This window comes from Monodon monoceros, unplaced genomic scaffold (assembly GCF_005190385.1).
Source record: "Monodon monoceros isolate NGI ecotype Baffin Bay Population unplaced genomic scaffold, NGI_Narwhal_1 Super_Scaffold_22, whole genome shotgun sequence".
NCBI classification, from domain to species: domain Eukaryota; kingdom Metazoa; phylum Chordata; class Mammalia; order Artiodactyla; family Monodontidae; genus Monodon; species Monodon monoceros.
Genome location: NW_021703779.1, coordinates 3,522,001 through 3,542,184, shown reverse-complemented (window position 1 = coordinate 3,542,184; position 20,184 = coordinate 3,522,001). Strand labels below are relative to the sequence as shown.

General features: G+C 46.3%; 1 protein-coding gene and 1 pseudogene across 2 annotated transcripts in view; one reads left to right on the top strand and one right to left on the bottom strand.

The window, feature by feature from the left end:
• The window catches only part of WWC3 (WWC family member 3), an 89,899-nt gene that overhangs the window by 20,082 nt on the left and 49,633 nt on the right, over window positions 1-20,184 (top strand). The window contains exons 4-5 of one of the 2 annotated variants that reach the window (XM_029240730.1): window positions 9,998-10,074; window positions 11,218-11,297. The exons of the other annotated variant lie outside the window; for it this stretch is intronic. Of the exons in view, the coding sequence (XP_029096563.1) occupies window positions 9,998-10,074; window positions 11,218-11,297 (157 nt within the window). The remainder of the gene's footprint in view (window positions 1-9,997; window positions 10,075-11,217; window positions 11,298-20,184) is intronic. 2 annotated transcript variants of the gene reach the window in all.
• On the bottom strand, window positions 14,191-14,833 carry LOC114906134 (annotated as a pseudogene).

Below are 20,184 nucleotides of genomic sequence, written 5' to 3'. Positions count from 1 at the left end.
GTATGAAGTCGGTACTGCTAGGTTTTGTTGTATAAAAACCTAAGTCTGGTTGAGACATGAGGGACTTACTGTGACGTGACTGCCACGTTGCCAGGTATTTGGCTCTGGTGACACAGCTTTGAACGTTAAGGACGTGGTCAAAGCTTTATCCCGTTTTGCAGGTCAGAATGGAGTTGAGGCCAAGGGGCCAAACATCTTTTTCACTGCAGCATACAAGCTGTGAAGAAGAGAGCAGTGGGGGTGGGCTTTGCCTCCTGTAGCAGGAATTGAGATGGCTGTGTCTCCATGTGCCATGAGAGAATGCAGGCTCAGGTATGATGGTATGTTGTTTCCAGGCTGCTTCATCTCTTGTTCTTTAGCTATTGATATGTACTAGGTTTTTTTCTTGTTTGTTTCTTTTTTTTTTTTTTTGCAGTACGCGGGCCTCTCACTCTTGCGGCCTCTTCCGTTGCGGAGCACAGGCTCCGGACGCACAGGCTCAGCAGCCATGGCTCACGGGCCTAGCCGGTCCGCGGCATGTGGGATCTTCCCGGACCGGGGCACGAACCCGTGTCCCCTGCATCGGCAGGCGGACTCTCAACCACTGCGCCACCAGGGAAGCCCTTGTTTGTTTCTTTTTAACTGTCCATCAGAATGTGATGGGTCAGCTCAGTGCTAGCTTTTAGAAAAGTCTGGTCTCTTCCTAGTTTTCTTTACTTGTAATGTCTTTCTCTGATTTTGGTATCAGGATAATACTGGCCTTACAGAATGAATTGGGACGTGTTCCCTTCTCCCCAGACTTTGGAAAGTTTGTGTGGGATTGGTATTAATGCTTTCTTAACAGTTTGATAGAATTCACCAGAAAAGCCATCTGGACCTGGAGGTCTTTGTGGGAATGTTTGTAACTATAAATTCAATACCTCTAATAGATACAGGGCTAGTCAGATTTTCCTGTTTCTTCTTGAATCAGTTTTGGTATTTGTGTGCTTCAAGGAATTCGTCTCTTTCATCTAATCCAAAAATCAGTAATCTTTTCTGTAAAAGATCAGATAGTGTTTTAGGCTCTGTAGGTCATATGATCTTAGATGCAGCTACTCAACCCTGTTGTTAGACTGCAAAAGCAGCCAGAGATGATACCTAAATGATGTGTGTGGCTTGTTCTGATAAAAGTATAAAAACAGTAACAAGCTGGATTTGGCCCACGGGGAAACTGCTGAATGCTGATCCAAGCTGTCAAGTTTATGAAGTTTTTTGTAGAATTCCTGCATGATTCTTCAATGTCTGGACGCTGAGCTGGTGTCCTTTCTCGTATTTGTGGTATTAATAATTTGTCTTAATCAGCACAGCTCAATGTTTATTGATTGTGTGTAGCATTACAGCGAACTGGCTTTTGGTTTTCTTTTTTTTCCCCCCAATTTCTTGTCTGTTTTCTATTTTATTGGTTTGTCCTTTATTATTTCCTTCTTTCTACTTAGTTTGGCTTTAATTTGTTCTTTTTCTACCTTCCTAAATTGGGAGCTTACACCATTGATTTCAGACCTCTTTTTTCTCACATAGCCTCTAAAGGTATAAATTCTCCTCTAAGTACTACTTTAACTGCATCCCACAAATTTTGGTATTTTCATTTTCAGTCAGTTCATAATATTTTCTCATTTTCTTTGAGATTTCTCTCTTGACCCATGGGTTCTTTTAAAAGTAAGTTGTTGGCTTCCCTGGTGGCGCAGTGGTTGAGAGTCTGCCTGCCAATGCAGGGGACATGGGTTCGTGTCCCAGTCCGGGAGGATCTCACATGCTGCGGAGCGGCTGGGCCCGTGAGCCATGGCTGCTGAGCCTGTGCATCCGTAGTCTGTGCTCCGCAATGGGAGAGGCCACAACAGTGAGACGCCCACATACCGCAAAAAAAAAAAAAAAAGTTAAGTTGTTGGGGGAATTCCCTGGTGGTCCAGTAGTTAGGATTCCTCGATTTCACTTCCGAGGGCCCGGGTTCAGTCTCTGGTTGGGGAACTAAGATCCTGCAAGCCGAGTGGCATGGCCGAAGAAAAAGTAAGTTGTTGGAACTTTTTAAAGGTATCATGTTGTTGATTTCTAATTTAATTCCATTGTGGTCAGAGACTAGACGTATAAGATTTCGATCTTTTGATATCTATTCAGATGACTTTCGGGGCTCGGCATATGGTCTCTTTTAAGTGATCTCATGGACTTGGTGCCTCGAGGTCACACTTGGCTGAAGCATTGGCTTATAACTGTTTCTGAAAGCATATAGTTAGCGATTCTAAACCTTTCCAAAAGTTACTTGGTAGAAGTAGATTGAACCATATACAATTGTCATTTATGTAGCTTAAAAAGGCCCAAGTATTGGCAATTTCGTATGATTCAACCTAATAGAGTATTTCTTCCTAGTAGCCTGTAGGCACCTCATCTGTTCCATGGTCAGGTTTGGTTAGGTCTCCAAAGAGGCTTTCCAGTCAGTCTTTCTAAGATGGGAGAAGCACATATCAGAAAAACCTGGCAGGAAGTTTCTTGCCAGTCATTGAAAGGACAAACTTCATCAAGAGAAGGTGTGTTTTATGTACTGGTTACTGTACTGGTGCAGCCAGGACTTCAGTTGCAGTGAGTGTGGGGACTCGGGACTGGAGCCCTTGAGGATGCAAATATAGGAGGACCTAGTTGCAGCCTATCGGGTTCTATGCCCAGCCCGAGGGGAGGAGTCGCATAGCAACGTGGAGCCTAGAGGGTGAGGGCATCCAGAACTTATAGTCCTCTGGAGCTGGGACTTCCCTCAGCATCAGTTTTTGTATTTCCACGGGCTTTTCACTCCGTTGACATTTGGGCAAGTAGGGAATTGCACTCAATTTCATTCTTCCTGTGCTCCGTAGAATTTTATTAATGCCCAGTAAAAAAGAAGCACTTGAGATGCTGTCTTTGAAATCATATATGAGGAAACCTTGAGTCAAGGAAGGTGATGACTCTGGGGTGTTGACTTGAGATCCTACCATGAGACTCCACTCCCCAACCCGTGAGAGGTCCCTGCGTAGACGCGATCTCTGCCTCTACTCGTGCAGGTGGCATTGGAGGCCAGCTTAGGCCATTTTCATGAAGGGCTGGAGATGCCAGTGGCTCTTGCTGGAGCCTGTCTCCTCAGGGAAAAAGACTACGAATGGAAGCTAGGAACTAATTCAAGCATTTTATCAAGTTGCTGCTATCCCTGCGGTTTTTGATCAAGCTCTTTCTTTTTTTTTTTTTTTTTGCGGTATGCGGGCCTCTCACTGTTGCGGCCTCTCCCGTTGTGGAGCACAGGCTCCGGACGCGCAGGCTCAGCAGCCATGGCTCACGGGCCCAGCCGCTCCGCGGCACGTGGGATCTTCCCGGACCGGGGCACGAACCCGTGTCCCCTGCATCGGCAGGTGGACTCTCAACCACTGCGCCACCAGGGAAGCCCGATCAGGCTCTTTCAATTTGCCATTTAACCTGAACTTCATTGAGGATAATTCTGTTAGATATGACTCAAATGAACTATTTCTGGCCACAGGCTAAAGTTCAAGACAATGATCCTGGTGGCTTGTGCTCTAACAGATGTCTCCTACAGAGGTCCGGGCCCACATCAGGAGCTGCTGGTGGCAGGATCCATGGCACACCTGGGCTCCAGTTGGCCACCTGGGTCTGGCACAACCCAGGTCGCTCACATTGTTAGTCATCTAAAGCAGGGCTCCTTGCTCGGGTACTGGGAACAACAGAGGGAGATTTGGACTTATTTCCCATTACTTCCTTCATTGACAGTGACTCCAAGTGAAAGGAAGCAACATCTAATGGGCTAGTGTTTTCCTGCATTGTTGTGATTGCAACATCGTGAAGCACTGTAACATGGTAATGTTATTTTCGGTGTACACACAGAAACAATATTGGGTAGGCTAAGTTACTTCTTGAAGGTTACATCCCTAGTAAACGGTAGACCTTGGATTTGAACCCAGATCTTTTTGTGTAGCTAGCCTTCAGTGCTGTGTAGTATTTCCGAGACATGGAAGAGTCAGCTCAGAAGAACTGATCATGGCTTTGGAACAGGCTGCCCTCCCATTGTTCAAGTTACCTGGAAATAAGGACCCATTATAAATTGACAAGTCCGGCAATTTCACAACACTTGAAGGGGCACGTGGAAGGCAGAACGCCTTCTGCTTCTTGATTTTCTTGTGGCCCACTAAACTAGTCATTTAGTTTTCAACAGATATTTCCTTAGCGCCTGGTGTTGGGGACACGATTTATCCTGAACGGCTGATTGTAGGGGAAAATGAGGCAATAATTGTAAACAGAGGAATTCACTAGAAAGTCATTTCCAGTATTGGAGCAGAAGGGCATGGGGGAGGGCAAGGGGAGGGGAAGTGCTCTGTTCCACACCTTTCACAGATTTCCCCCTGAGTTATGGAAGTCATCAGAATAAAACTCTGTTCATTGGAGAGGAAAGATTTTGTGTCAGTGTTGGGCCATCTGGTGCCTGAGAATATCCAAGCCTTAACTTTTTTGTCTCTGACCAAAACAAAGTCATGCTTTGCTGGATTTGAGCACACATCCCCGTGAGACTAAGACCCCAACTCTGCTTTAGTTCTGTTCGCTTATGAGCTAGCTGCCTTGGGCCCAGTCCTGTCCAATGCTCTGTAGAACCCTGGCATGGAACTCTTCACTACAAAGGACTCAGTCTCTAAGACGCACCCAGTACTTTCTCTGCAGCTCCATTTTGTAGAGTTTTCTCCTACTTTCTTCGCTGCAATATTTTCTTCTGTTTGCCTTCTTTTTAAACACTGAATACATTGGTTATTTCAGAAACTTTTTTTTCATTGTTCCTGAGAAACTCTGGCCTCCAGATGCGTTCAGATGAAGTATATGACCAGTTGTAGGACCTTTTAGAAGGAATTCTTGCTTGGGGTAAATTATAGTCTGAACCACAGGTCAGCGAATTTTGGCCCGCAGGCTGAATCCTGTCCACTCTGGGTGTTTTGTAAATAAACTTTTATTGGGACCTAGCAAGGTCCATTCACTTACCCATTGTCTGTAGCAGCTACAGTGGCAGAGTCGAGGAACTGAGACAGAGAGTGTATGGCCCACAAAGCCAGAAATATTTACTATTTGGTCCTTTGCAGAAGAATCTGCACCAGTGGTTCTCAACCCTGGCTGCACTGGAGGAATCTCCCGAAGGGCTTTTAAAAACTCTTCTGTCTGGGCCCCAGTGCCACCCCTAGAGATTTGGGTTTAATTGGCCTTGGCTGGGGCCAGACACTTTTTTTTCAAGCTCCCCAGGGGATTCCCAGAGTTGAGATCTACTGATTGTGATCCTTTCTTCCAGCAGCAAGAGTATGACTTTGTTTGTTACCCTGGCTCCTGGGAGCTCCCAGAAGCCTACAGCCAAAGTCTCTTCGGGTGCCTGGGAAAGAGTCAGCCTTATCTCCGGTGAGAAAGCGCTGACCCGCCCTGCATTCCTGGCTCAGGGGGCTGGCTCGGGCGGTGGGGAAGCTTGACCTTATCAGTCCTCTGTCCGGCCCCGCATTCTTTCTGAGGCTCCAGGCCCATCCCACAAAGACTGTCTTTCCTTGTTTCCCTGGTGAAGGTTTCTCATCCCCTGCCTAGCTGAGGATAAGGGCCACAGTCCATCCATTCAGCCCTTCGTTTTCCTGCACGCAGGCATGTTGGAGCAGGCAGGAAAAAAATGGCTCACGCAGCATCTTCCCAGGTATTAGTTGGCAGGACTCAATCTCGAAGGTTGTTGCAGAGCACACATGTTTACCAGATCTCCTCGTCTGCCCTAGAGAGGGAATTCTTGGTTTGGATTTGGTGGGCTCTTGTGTTACTTCTGTAGGTTACCTCTCAGTGGGCTAGTTTGATTTTTTTGTTCCTTTGCTTCTGGTACCTTTAAAAAAGAGGTCATGCCCTCTTTAGTTGGCCTCGGTTGTTTACAGGCATGCCTTGGTCGGCTCTGGTAATTAGTACCTGTCAGCACGGAAACTGTCCAGGCTTGCCGTCCTCTGTGCCGGAGTCCTACTGGGCTCCCTCCAGCAGCTCGCTGCAGCGCCGATGCCTGGAAGGCGTACACCTGGTCTTAAGGAGCCGTCAGCCTGCCCAGAGGAGGTCTTTGGAGAAGGACTACCCTCTTTTAAAGCATGTCATCCGCCTGGGGCGATCTTGGGTTCTCACGGTCCAGAGGAGCCCTGTGTGTAAGAGGAGATGGACACAGAGGCAGACATGGACACATTTCCCCCTTTTAATAACCCATAAAATCGAAATCCAAAGTAATTACTGGGGTCTGCAGCATTTTGAGTGCTAAATAACACAGATTGAGTTCTGTTGCGCACCGGGGAGCCGGAGGGCCATTTCTTTTTAATTTGGAAAAGCTAATGTGAGCCACAGGAGCCCAAGTTCTAGACAGAAGTCCCTCTTTGACTGATGGCAGAATGTAGGTCAAGTCACTACACACTCAGCCTTCATTTCTAAAGTGGGAAAACGTAATCGTCATCTCTCACAAAGATTTTATGAGGATAGAGGAAATAAATGTGACAGCTACCCTATAATAGCAAGGTATAGTAATTTACATTGGTGAGGTCCAGTTAAGCTATAACCTTCCTATTATATCATCCAAAGCAATGCTGTACGCCTGAGCGGCCTCCTTAAGCTGTTTAATAGCTCTGCCCACTCAAACTCTTCAAGTGAGAAGAAAGCTTCAGAGGTGAAAGTCTCGTATTTATCCTAAACCTTGAGATTGGAGACGTGTCTTAACAGAGGAAGATGTTTCTTTTTCTAAGTGTTGTGGTGTATGTGCCATTAAAAATGAGGTCCAGGGCTTCCCTGGTGGCACAGTGGTTGAGAGTCCGCCTGCCGATGCAGGGGACACGGGTTCGTGTCCCGGTCCGGGAGGATCCCACATGCCGCGGAGCGGCTGGGCCCGTGAGCCATGGCCGCTGAGCCTGCGCGTCCAGAGCCTATGCTCCACAACAGGAGAGGCCACAACAGTGAGAGGCCCGCGTACCGCAAAAAAATAAAAAATGCGGTCCAGAGTCTTGAGCTTTTTCCTTGGACTCCACAAATGGGTTCCATTAGACTTACTGGCAGACATCAGGAACTGAGAATCTGTCTTTATAAACTGAATTATATCATTAGAAGATCTGCCAGTGTTTATCACTCTCCTTAGCATTTGAAGATAAAACATACTCACTGTCTTAGGTACTTGAGTTGCCTTTTACCTCATTCCAGTCCTGGAATTTTATAGCTCTAGAGACCATGGCAAAGGTAACATGAGTGGTATCAGTACGTAAAACCTTTTACCATTTAGGATGTTTTCAGCTGTAAGTAGCAGAAAAGACTAACTCCCCTCGGCCTGGACAATAAGGCTGTCATTGTCACTTAGCAGCGTCCTCCAGGGGGTGGTGGGCCTCCCCATCGGTGGAGTGGGCAGCTCAGCGATGTCGTGGTTTATCAGGACCCCTCCAGGACTGGTCCAGGCTGAGTGTCCTGGGGGAGAGGCGGATGCCTAAGTGCCTCAGGGCTCTGTTAGTTATGCAGGAGAACTGGGGGCAGGTTGCCATGTATCTGTCCATCTGTACCCACTACACCTCCAGCGTGCGCTTCAAGGCTCTTTGCTAATTTTCCCTATGAAACTGCACAGACAGAAAGAGTTTTGGCAACGATTTCAGATCACTGTTACTGATGTTTAACGTTGCGGTTAACTTCCCTGGACTTTGGTGGTGGGGTTACTTTCTACCCGGAATGGGAAAGATCCCAGGTGGTAACTGTTGGCATTGTCTTCCTCAGCTGCAAGGTGACAAGTGGCCCCACGTGGAAGGAGTCAGCAAGCCGTAGGTTTATTTGCATGTTGTCTGGGCCCCAGTGGAAGCCCCTTAAGCTCAGGCTTGGGAACCTTAAGTCCCAGCAGTTTAATGTGGAGATTTTACAGAAATAACTTCTGCCTCTTAAGGGCATTGTCTGAGGTGTTGCTTTCATTACTGGTCTTAAATGAGACCAAAGAGTCAGGCAAGATGGAGGTTCTAGGATTTGGAAATAAACATTCTTCGTCTTAGAAGGAATTCTATTTAAGAAACATTTTACTCTGTGTTTTTGAGAGATTAGAATTCTAAATATAAGAACATTTGAGATAAATTTGGCAGACAGCTCCTCCAGGTATTTATTTCCAGTAGATTCTGACTGGGGCTTAGAATAGTAGATTTTCCATAGAACTGTATTTTTTAAAAAACAGGAGATATCTGAACAGCTCAAATTAAGTTGGGATGTGGTCCTATTTGAGGATATTAAATACTCTTGCTGTTTAAACCACTTGATGGCTTTCTAAAATAAATTTATTTATTTATTTTTGGCTGCGTTGAGTCTTCGTTGCTGCGCGCGGGCTTTCTCTAGTTGCGGCGAGCAGGGACTACTCTTCATTGCGGTGTGCGGGCTTCTCATTGCGGTGGCTTCTCTTGCTGCGGAGCACAGGCTCTAGGCGTGCGGGCTTCAGTAGTTGTGGTGAAAGGGCTTAGTTGCTCCGAAGCATGTGGGATCTTCCCGGACCAGGGCTCGAACTCGTGTCCCCTGCCTTGGCAGGCGGATTCTTAACCACTGCGCCACCAGGGAAGCCCCACTTGATGGCTTTGAGTCAGCTTCTCCAATATGAAATCAGGAGATGATTATAAACTAGTTTCTAGATGTTGACATGTAAGTTACCTGAATGACAGCCTTTGGTACCCAGATCAAAGGAGTAAAAGAATGGATGCTGGCCCTGCTGATGGGTCTTCTGAGCAGGAGAAACTAATGAAAATGACCCGGAGGCAGATTACACCAGTGTGGGGTGACTCTCAGATGAAGAAAGAGGAGCCTCCACAACTCAGGAAGGGACAGGAACCAAGTCACTGCAGCTCCAAGGCCTAAGAGAAAGGAGACAGAAGCATCAAGAAAAAGGGATGCAGAGAGGTGGATGGGGCGATAGAAATTAGAAATGGCGGAAATGGGAAGGAAATCCAAAAAAACGTGGATATATGTATATGTATAGCTGATTCATTTTGCTGTACAGTAGAAACTAACACAACATTGTAAAGCAACTATACTCCAATAAAAATTAATTTAAAAAAATAAAGAAAAAGAAAGAAAAAAAGAGAGAAAGAAACAGCAGCAAGCTGCTTCAGTTGCTGAGACAGCGGAGAGGGCTTGGCTGACTGTGCTTAGCACACAGCTGGATGGCTGAGCGCACCTCATTCACCCCCAGGTATTAGCCGTCTGTAATCACGATGCTGTGTCTGTTAAAAGGCTTTAAATCATGTGTGCTGCACCGCTGAAGAAAGCATTTATCTACGCAATGTGATTTAGCTAAACATCCCTCAAAAACAAGCTGCTTAGAATAACAGCGTGGGTGCTTTGCTTCAGCTTTCGGGGAACCAAAAACGTGGAAGAATAGCTTTTCCTCAAGCCTGCCAGATACTGATACATGACTAGAAGGTTGTCTTTTTCATTTTACAAATCTTTGGGGTTTTTTTTCTTTCTTATGTCAAAAATCGTTCATGTGGAGACTATAGATATGAAGAGAGTGAATATAAAATCTTTTGCAATGAAACCATTGAGAATAGCAGTCAAATTTTGGGTTCTTTTCTTCCAGTGACTTCCATGGGTGCATGCATTTTAAAAGGAAGTAAAAATGGGTTCATACTGTATGTACTGTTTACATAGTTAGAATAGTTTTCTATACCATAACTGTACCCCTCCCCCCGTGTATATATGGTTTTTAACCCTAGTAGTTTTGCAGTTGAAGTAAACAGTTTTGATTTACCTATAGCCATATATTTTATTATGTGGAATCACGTAGAAGGGCCTCATGCAGAAATCAAACATCAGGATTCAAGGTTGTAAAATGTTAATTCTTCAGGAGCCAGCGCCAACTTGGAAGTCTGAGACTGAGAATTAACTACTTAATATGGTGAATCAGAAGTTCCTATCTATGTGTATTTATTTACTTTAAAGGATCCATTATAAAATAAAATATTTTCCTTCTGTTTAGCCTTCTTTGGATATTCAACAAATACAAAGTACGACCCATACCAAATTAAAGCAGAAATAGCAAGTCGTCGGGATAGGGTGAGTAAAACGAATATTTTCACAACTAGAAGCCCCGTATGTCTTTTTATGTAACGTCACTTATCATGGTTCATTTTATGGTGGCCAGTGTGTATAACACCCATATTTTAGTAAGATTTTCCATTTCATGAACTATTACCACATTTGGTTTTACTTTCCACCTTTTTTTTTCCGATAGGAAGGGAAAAGTTTCATTTTAAAGCCTCAGCCCATCTAACAAAAAATCACCTGTATCCCTCAGTGTGTTTCATGGGGCTAGATTCACCCCCTGTTTGGAAAGATTTGGTGACATTGGGGCCCGACCTCAGAGGGCTGCTTCCCTGTATTAGTGGGCTGCCAGGCCTGTCCCTCAGCAGCTGCTGTTCTTCCCTGGTGGCTGTATTCCCAGAGAAATCTTGCCTACGATGGCGTTTGACCAGAAGGTACCGGTGCTCCCTGCCAGTGGTGCCGGGTTCTTTGTGTGCCACCGTGTTCCATCCCTTCAGCCCCTTGTCTTGGGTGTCTGGAAGCGGGGACGGGAGATATCTTAGAGGCCAAGCCTCCTGTCCTGGTGTCTCAGTCCCTAAACCAGAGTGTCTCTTTTAGTGCCGTGGTTCTCACATTCTAGTACACCAACGAAAAACACCTGGGGCATCAGTTCAAAGTGTGAGCTCCAGACACCCCCCGCCTCGCCCCCACCGAGTTTTAACAAGGCCTGGAGTGGGTCCTATCATCTCTTTAAATAAGCACTGCAGGCGACTGACTTCCAGGTAGTGGGAAGCCATGCTTTGAGCAACAGGGTTTCCTAGGTGGGATCTGTGGGTAGTAAGCAGAAGAGAGGATGAAAAAAGTATGACAAAGTTTGCTCATTGCAATGTGTAAATCAATACCTTGAAAAAGAAAATCATTGCTGGTTCCAGGGCTCCACGTGGTAGAAAGCTGTTCGTGACCCGGGCCTTTTGTGTCTAAGCGAGCCGGCCCCTCTGCCAGGGCTGTTTGATATGCCAGGGCTGTTTGATATGCCAGGGTTGGAAGGTCATGGAGAGAATGGGTGACCCTGTGAATTGCAAGGTAGTCAGAAACTTAGATGACAATGCTAACAACTGTAGAAATCATTTTTCACAGCTTCTTTTTGTGGAAAAAAAAAATGTAATTTGTCTTTAGCTTTCCAGATTAAAACGAGAGCTGACCCAGATGAAGCAAGAACTGCAGTACAAAGAAAAGGGGGTGGAGACCCTGCAAGAGTGAGTGGCCTGCAGTGACAGAGTTTCCCTGCGATTTCCTGTTTGGTGCCAGGACATGTGTCCTAAAGCTTTATGGGTGTTCACTTTTATGCTTTTATTTATGCTTATTATTTGCCAATCCTAAGGATCAGATCTCTCTTTTCCCTGAAGATAGTTTGTTCTTGTTTCCTTGGGAAATAAGACCTTTATTTTATATTTACGCACATTCTTGATAGCTGTGCTGTCTGAAACACACATGGCTATTTACATTTGAATTCCTGTTTTGTTAGTTTTAATCTCTTAAATGTTTTAATTCTAAAGTTTAAATTAATTGAAGTTAAATAAAATTAAAATTTTAGTTCCCAACCTCAGTAGCCACATCTGAAATGCTCAGTCACATGTGACTAGTGCAGGTTTTCTCCACCTCAGTGCTTGTGACATTTTGGACCAGATAACTGTTTGTGGTGGAGCTGTCCTGTGCACCAGAGGATGTTTAACAGCACCCCTGGCCTTGACCCCCTAGATGCCAGTAGCACCCTCTTACCCAGTTGTGACAGCCAAAAATGTCTCCAGATATTGCCAAGTGTTTCCTGGAGGGCATGTTTGTCCCAAGTTGAGGACCACTGGGCTAGTGGCCACTGCATTGGGCAGCACAGATAACATTTCCATCCTCACAGTACTTTCAGTTGGGCAGCCTGATCTATAGGTCTTCCTCCTATAAAATTGACATCTTTACAATTAGAACTTTATCCCTACTAAGAGTTTGGGGATGAAGTTCTTATCATTTGTGAGTTATATGAAGTGAGCAAATTCAATGAACAGGAGTTATTTTATAAATGGTGATATTGGTGGTCTGAAAGAATTAATTTTCCTAAGAAAGGGCATTGTATGCTTGTTGGTCCAAAGTATATTCCCTTTTGATTCAGAGCCTGGTTTCACTTGCTGAACTTGGGCTTGTGCTTCATACCTTCTGTTTTGACTCTTCTCACGTGTCAGTGGGGACTGTCGTAGCTCGGTTGCTCTGACAAAATACTGTAGACTGAATGACTTAAAGAGCAGACATTTACTTCTCACAGTTCTGGAGGCTGGAAGTCTAAGGTCACGGCGCTGGCAAATTCATTATCAGATGACTGCCTTTTTGCTGTGTCTTGACATGGTGCTGTTTTTGGGTGGGGGGCTCTGGTCTCTGGTGTCTCTTCTGTTTCTGTAAGGACACTAATCCCTTCATGGGGCCCCACCCTCATGACCTCATCTAAATCTAATCACCCCCAAAGGCCCCATTTCCAAATACCATCCTATTGGGGGTTAGGGCTAACCATATGAAGTTTGGGGGGCATGAACATTCAGTCCATAGCAGTGATCATTGGGCTAAATTGTCCAAGTGCAGCACCAGTGCCTGCTACATAGTCAGCCTTCAGCAAATGGCAGGAATCCACGTGGCTACGATTTCTTGGTAAATGTGAGCAGCGTGCCACTCTCTTGCATCCTGTGTGCAGACACAATGACAGTGTGTCAAATGTGATTGCAGTATTACTCTTTATAGGGAGGTTACACAGAATGTGTTTGACAAAGATAATGATCCCACCTCACATAAAGGGTAATTAACGGGCACGTCAAACCCTGTTGTTTAACATGAGGTTGACATTCACTTTGTTAATCACCCAGGATTAGTTTGGTTGATGATTCGTTTGTCCGCTTTTTATTAAGGACATATTATAGACACCAAGGGAGACACAGTAGAAAGGTGAGCTGGGTCTTGCCTGGAGGGGCTTGGCTTTTCTGGCCCTGAGACACTGCCATGCCCCCTGCAGGTCCCCCATGTGGCAGGGTTTGGTAAGCTGTCCACGTGCTTAGCATGAGCTGCAGGCTTTTAACCTTACAGTCAGCTTTTTGCTTTCTCTACCACTACCTGTAGCAGTGTGTGTGTGTGTGTGTGTGTGTGTGTGTGCACATTCTCTGGTGATTTGGATCTACAATGGGAGTTCCTTTAATTATCCCTAGTCAGTACAAGCTTTTTATTTCTTTTTTTTTTTTTGCATGCCAGAGAGTCTTTACTTTTAAATGATTTTCAGTACACCACGTAGTAACATGTAGCAAGTTCTTGAATTCCATCATCTAGTAATTTTTTAAATTTATTTTTTATTGAAATTGATTTACAGTGTTGTGTTAATGACTGCTGTGCAGCAAAGTGACTCAGTTATACACATATATACATTCTTTTTCATATTCTTTTCCATTATGGTTTATCACAGGATATTGAATATAGTTCCCTGTGCTATATGGTAGGACTATCATTTAGTAATTTTGATTAAGGGAAACTAAAAGCAGCCCAAACAATGATACTAGTATCCATTATTCTAACTCTTAGCCGGAAAGGACTATTTTAAGGCTGGCTGCTGCATCACATAGGTTACAAATAACTATTTACTACTTTTTCATAGATAAAGCCCCTGACCTTCAAGAAAGATTTAGGGAAAAAAAATTCATCTCTTTCTTTCTTAAGAAATTTTTTTTTTAACTACATCTAAGAAAGAAAAAGTCAGTATTGATATATATGCTGCTTGAGCAAAAAGGCATAAGAAAAAAGACAGTGTATACCCATTAAATTTCCAAGAAATATGAGGTAAAAAGATAAAATCTTGGGACTTCCCTGGTGGCACACTGGTTAAGAATCCACCTGCCAGTGCAGGGGACACGAGTTCGAACCCTGGTCTGGGAAGATCCCACACGCCGCGGAGCAACTAAACCCGCATGCCACAGCTACTGAGCCTGCGCTCTAGAGCCCGCGAGCCACAACTACTGAAGCCCGTGCGCCGCAACTACTGAAGCCTGCGTGCCTAGAGCCTGTGCTCCACAGCAAGAGAAGCCACCGCAGTGAGAAGCCTGTGCACTGCAATGAAGAGTAGGCCCCGCTCACGACAACTAGAGAAAGCCTGCACACAGCAACGAAGACTGAACACAGCCAAAAATAAATAAATAAATAAGTAAATATTAAAAAGATAAAAATCTTTGGATAAGCCCTAAGTTTGTACAAAGAAGCTAGATTTGCTGTTCTGCAGAAAGTGAAGGGATCTACTATATAACATACAGAAATAATTTAATGACTTTTCGCAAGACTATGACTCAAGCCTTGCTAAAGCTTCATATTCCATGAAGGGATCGAAAATGCCAATCCATGCAACAACAGGTGTTTTTTTTCTTCCTTTATCTGTTTTTGTGGTAGTTTTTGTGGATTTCTGGCTGGATGTCGCAGTCAAAGGCCAAGAGGTTATCCAGGAGTTCATCCCTGTTCTGCCGGAAGTAGGTCTGGAGGATGGTCATCTTCTCCTGGGGGTCCTCCACTTCAGTGCTGCAACCGCCATGGGATCCCAGAGCCGCGGCCTCCTTGGCCTTGAACTCCTTCTCCCTCTGCAGGCGGTACTGTTCAATTCCAGCCTGGGCTGCTGCTTTGGCCTGCTTCAGCCTCCAGTTCTTTTCTTGTGGTCCTCGGCCACCTCCTTGGCGGCCCGCTTCTCGGCCTGGAGCAGCTGCTGGATGCCCTGCGACCGACTGGCCATGGTGGCGGCGATTCCAAGGCGGCAGAGAGCGGCCTAAATCGGCTCGACCGTCCCCTCGGGTCAGTTGACCCAGCCGCCCAAGCAGTACAGCTTTTTAAAAAAGTTTTGCTTAAACAAATCAAGCTGCATTTTCAATATCGGCTACGGGTTTTGTTACTCATTTTGTCCATCTGCCGTGGTGCTTCCCGGCGCAGCAATACCTGTTCTGTGATTTTACGCCATACAGCCCTGCCTGCCTCCAGATGCTCCCATGCCTGCTGGGTGCTTCTCTGTGCACCGTGGCCGTGCCTTCCTGTGTCACTTCTGCTAAAGGACTGGATCAGAAAAAAGCAGAAGCAAATCATTTAATTTGGCAGGTCTTCACAAGTTGCTTGGACTGTCCAGTTGAATTGGAGATGGATTTCCTTCTTTCATTTGGCCACACTGTAGCTTTCTCTCTTCACCAGGGCGAATCAAGACTTCCCAGCATCTCCAGATAATAGTGACTTTTCATGCTGGGCCTCATGCAGTTAATTTAGCTCTCACTCGCTGAAGCTCTGGTGCAGGTGATCGGGTTTCAGGGTGGTTCAGGAACACTGAGGTCACATGGGATCCCCGAGCCTCAGAGGGGAGCCCCAGCCGGCACCTTTCCCCACTGGCCCTGGCTTCTGTAGCAGGATTGCTGGGCCCAGTGCCTTTTCCTCTGCTTGGCCTCCATCACTCTGGCCACCTCCATTTCTTTGTGTGAAGACAATGGTTATATTGCAACGTCAGCTTAAGACTGAACACTCTCAGAAATAAAAGATGTCAGGGCTCAGGTGACAGAGAAAACCCCTTCCCCTTAGCATTGCTAGGAAGTAAATTCATCTCTTGTAGTCAAGGTAATTTTAAGACTAGGAAAAGACGGCCTCAGTTGCTCCGGGTTTATTGGACGGGAAGCAGAAGCTGGTCTGGGAAGAGTTATAACTTTACACCTGCAGCCGGAGCGGAGTATGAGTTGTGCACTTGCAGAGAGAAGGGCCAGTGCTGTTTGTTCTTCTTTCTGCTTTCCTTAGCAAGAATCCTTAGCGATGGGAAACATGCCCCCTGCCAAGGGGACGGTCCTCACTGCTGGATACCCACCCTCCCCAGTGGAGGCTGAGGGGTGGCCTGAGGGAAAGTTCTGGACCTGGCCTTGGTCCTGGGGGACCCAGCCCAGCTTTCCAGATGGAGCTGCCTCTCGAGGCAGCTTCTAGTTGGTTGCTGTGTTGTCACTGCAAGTGGTCGGTCACTCTATGCTGTGACACGAGCTCATGGGAAGGAGAGGAAACGAGGGTGCTTGTGCCGTGCTTAAAACGCTTTGCCAGTGAAAAGTAGACTGATACCTTCCTCTGAGTTACACAGGCCATGTGTGAGATGAAAACAGCCTCTTTATTTATCTGGTATTGCAGATTGGCTCTTGTGTTTGGATCAAATCATGCAGACAGGTATTATTTATTGAGAAATTTGGAAAACCTCTGGTAAGCATCGATAATGTGATTTCCCCACCCCTACTGTGAAATCCTAAGTCTGAGCACAGATAATACGTGAGCTGTTACATGTAAATGGGCTTCTCAGATATTATTTCCAACATCAATTTAAGGCAGAGACCCTAGATTTTCCTCCAGAAAATTTTCTGCTGTTCTTGCTTCCCAGAATAGCCCGTGTATTTTTTTCCAGAGCACCTCACCGAGAGTTTGGCTACTTATAACATTTTAAACTCGACTTGTTTATCTTGGTGAACTTTCCTGGCTAGCAAGGAAATCCATCATTATGCTTGGGTCCAAGTGAGGAAAAAAGAACCTTTTGTATTTTTTTTTAAGTCTATGTATGTTAATTTTTGTAGATGGGAGCTGGCCGTGAACACATTCTCTGGGTTAATGATAGAACGCGTGTGTGTGTGTATAATGTATATAAACTTTTAATGATGGAAAATGTCAAATATACACAAAAGTAGAGAGAATGGTATAAGGGAACCTTTCTGTACCCCTCACCCTGCTTCAACAACTAACCACACAATGGCCAGTCTTGTTTTGTCTGTCACACAGCCTCATCGCCCAAGCTCTTACCGCATTATTGAAGCAAATCCCAGAGTCATATTTCATCCATAAATGTCTCTCCTAAAGTAACGGACTCCTTTTGAAAACATAACTATAATACCTGTGCCACTTAGTAGCAATCTCTTAATGTTGTCCTTTCTCCAGCAAGTGTTCCCATCTCCCTGGTTTGTTTGGGTCCGGGTTCCGACAAGGTCCACACCGTACGTTTGATTAGTGTGTCTCTTAATCTCTACCCTCCTCTTCTTTTTTCCTTCCTTTCTCCCTGCTGACATCTTATTTGTTGAAGAAGCTACTTTGCTTGTCCCAAAGAATTGCCCTGATACTGGATTTTGCTGCTTGAACGTGCACGGCGTCACTTAACACGCTCCACTGTCCCCTGCTATTTACGTAAACGGGTGTCATTAATCCGAGAGGCTTGATCTGACTCAAGTTCAGTTTCATTTTCTTTTCCTTTTGGTCAGGAGGTGCACACTCTCTGGTTGTCTCTTTTTTTGTGTGGTGTGAAGATTATTAGTGGGGTCTGGCATTGTCAGCCTGATACATCCATTTGTAATGTTTCCCATCAGCTTTTCACGTAATGCTGTGCACGTGTAGACACAAGAGGTTTCAGGATAAGTTCTCGAAGGTGGGTTTGCTGGGTCACAGGGTAAAGGCATTGTCCGTGTTCTCCTCGGGAGGGTGGCACCATTTTGCATTCCCACCACTAGTAGATGCGTGTTCCTGTTCCAGCCACGTGGCCAGCAGAATGTGTTGTCACTCACGCTTTTGCATTTCTACCAGTCTTATCGGTGAGAGATAGTGTCTTAGTGTCGTTGTAATTTGCATTTCTCTTGAAGCCCTTTATAAACGTCTTCAGAAAACAGGAGCAACGTTTACAAGTCATGAAAGTCTTCAGAAAAATCAAACTTTTCCAGTGAGAGAGCTACTGGGTATCGCTGCCCCAAAGTTTCTGAAGCTTGTTTTGAAAAATTGTCTTCATGTAACTCATGGTTAGCACCCGGGGGCAAGGGGGGAGGAGCTAGAATGAGGATGTCCGCAGCTTCCCAAATGGGTGATGCCCAAGAACGTGCTGGATGTGCCAATGGGTGGGGGAGAGCTCCCTCTTTAGTGACGCTAGACCTCCTGGGCGTCTGGAATGTTCCTCCTGTTCGACTGTGAGGCGTCCTGCAACCGGGAAGCTCGTTTAACATCACTTCTCCCTGAGTTTCCCACGCTTCTGTTCCACCAGAGCTTTTTCCCGCCGTGCCACCTGTAACGTCCCCAAGTGCTGACGTGGTGGCTGCTCGTCCTCACACCAGCCATGGGGTTCTTGTAAAGTGTCTCCGCTGCGTGGCCCCTGGTGGCTCTCTCACTTAGAATATGATCCAGACTGCAGATGAGTTGGCCCCCATCCTCACCTCGTTCCCCCAGTGTCCCCCTCACTCACCTGCGTCAGCCCGCAGTGCAACTCGCAGCTCCTTGTGCCTGGAACTCTCTCCCCAAGTCTCTCGTGCCTGGCCCCTCCCTTCCATAGTTCTCTGGACAAATGACATCTCGCCAAGGTCCCTGCTCACCACTGTATCTAAAAAGCAGCCCTCTCCCCACCCTCTATCCCCACACCTGGCTTCGTTTTCCTTGAACCACCAGTTGCTGCCTGACCCGGTGGTTTCTTTCTTGTCATCTGTGTCCTCGCCTAGTGTCACGCTGTGCGAGGATGCGGACTTGGCCTGGTTCCATACTCGGTCCTTGGGATGCAGCCAGCTCCGGGTGCAGGGCAGGGCTTGGTGGGGTGAGGGGACCAGCCCGGGGGCCGTGCGGCACTGCTCCTGGGTCACCGGGACCCCCTGCGCCAGGGCCTGGGCTGCGAGCATTGGGGAGGTCGCTGCATCGGCCCAGGTGCCTTCTTATTAACTGCCCTCTAGCGTTTCCTTCTCTGCTTCTTACTGTGTTATATTGTGTTTTAAGAAATCCTATTTCTATCACTGCTGTTCAGATCACAGAAAGGGGTGCTCGTTAAACGCACCAGTACCCACTTTCCGTGAGGTGTGTTCTTAGCCCCTGGGTCAGCCTCTTTGCTTTGAGCCTTTTAATTGCTTGATGACATTCTTCCGCTTTGGGATGCTGTGATGAAGTTAAGCCCATGTGTCTCCTGCAATAAGAGAGAGTGACTGCACTCTGCGGACCATTCGATACCACAACGAGGCAGCATTAGACCTCGGAATTAGCATTTTCTGTCCGAGGGGATTTAGTGGTTTCAGAAGAGAACGGGATTGTTCACAGGTAGCGCAGGCTTAGACCAGCAGTATCCCATTACCGTAGCACAGAAGCTACAGCCCATGCTAAAAGGCCAGCGCTCCTCAGATAACAGTAAAACATACAGAAATGGGGGCGGAAACAAAAAGAGCGTTGTTCCCGTCGTGAGACGGGTCTGGCGTTCCACGCAGGACCGGCTGCTGATAGAAAGCTGCCGGAAGCTTTGTGAGGGTTGATCAAGGCCCCCTGCCAGGGCTGGTGATGTAAAAGGTAGAGTTGTAACAACACTTCTCATTCTTGGGGCTTGTAATGTGTGGTATTAACGTGGGATATCTTTCGAGGCCTGGCAGCCCTTTTCTTCAAGATGTGGGTTTAAGAATCCATTTGGTTTTACTTTTGTCAGACCAGTTCTCTTGCCATCTTTTTTTTTTTTTTAATTAATTAATTAATATTTATTTTTGGCTGCGTTGGGTCTTCGTTGCTGCGTGCAGTCTTTCTCTAGTTGCGGCGAGCAGGGGCTACTCCTGGTTGCGGTGCGAGGGCTTCTCATTGCAGTGGCTTCTCTTGTTGCGGAGCACGGCCTGTAGGTGTGCAGGCTCAGTAGTTGTGGCTCGCGGGCTCTAGAGCGCAGGCTCAGTAGTTGTGGCGCACGGGCTTAGTTGCTCGGCGGCATGTGGGATCTTCCTCGACCAGGGCTTGAACCCGTGTCCCCTGCATTGGCAGGCGGATTCTTAACCACTGCACCACCAGGGAAGCCCTTCTCTTGACATCTTAAGTTGAACAACAAATATGGACACTTGAGGGTAGTGGGAGGGGGAGGTTGATGAGAATCATCTTGAAGATGCTTCCTTAGCGGTGTGTGGTCAGCATTTGAAGCTGTGCCTTCTTTTCTCTCTAACCGTTTCTTTCAAAGGCAGCCAGTAAAGAGCACCAGTTTACTTTGGGACAACATTTGACTGGCTATGTGGGTGGCCCTCAGATTTGACACAATGCGAGTTTGGAGGCCTTGACCCTGAATGTATTGCTAGCCCGGCAACAGAAGAGGATGAGTGTGGTGTGAGG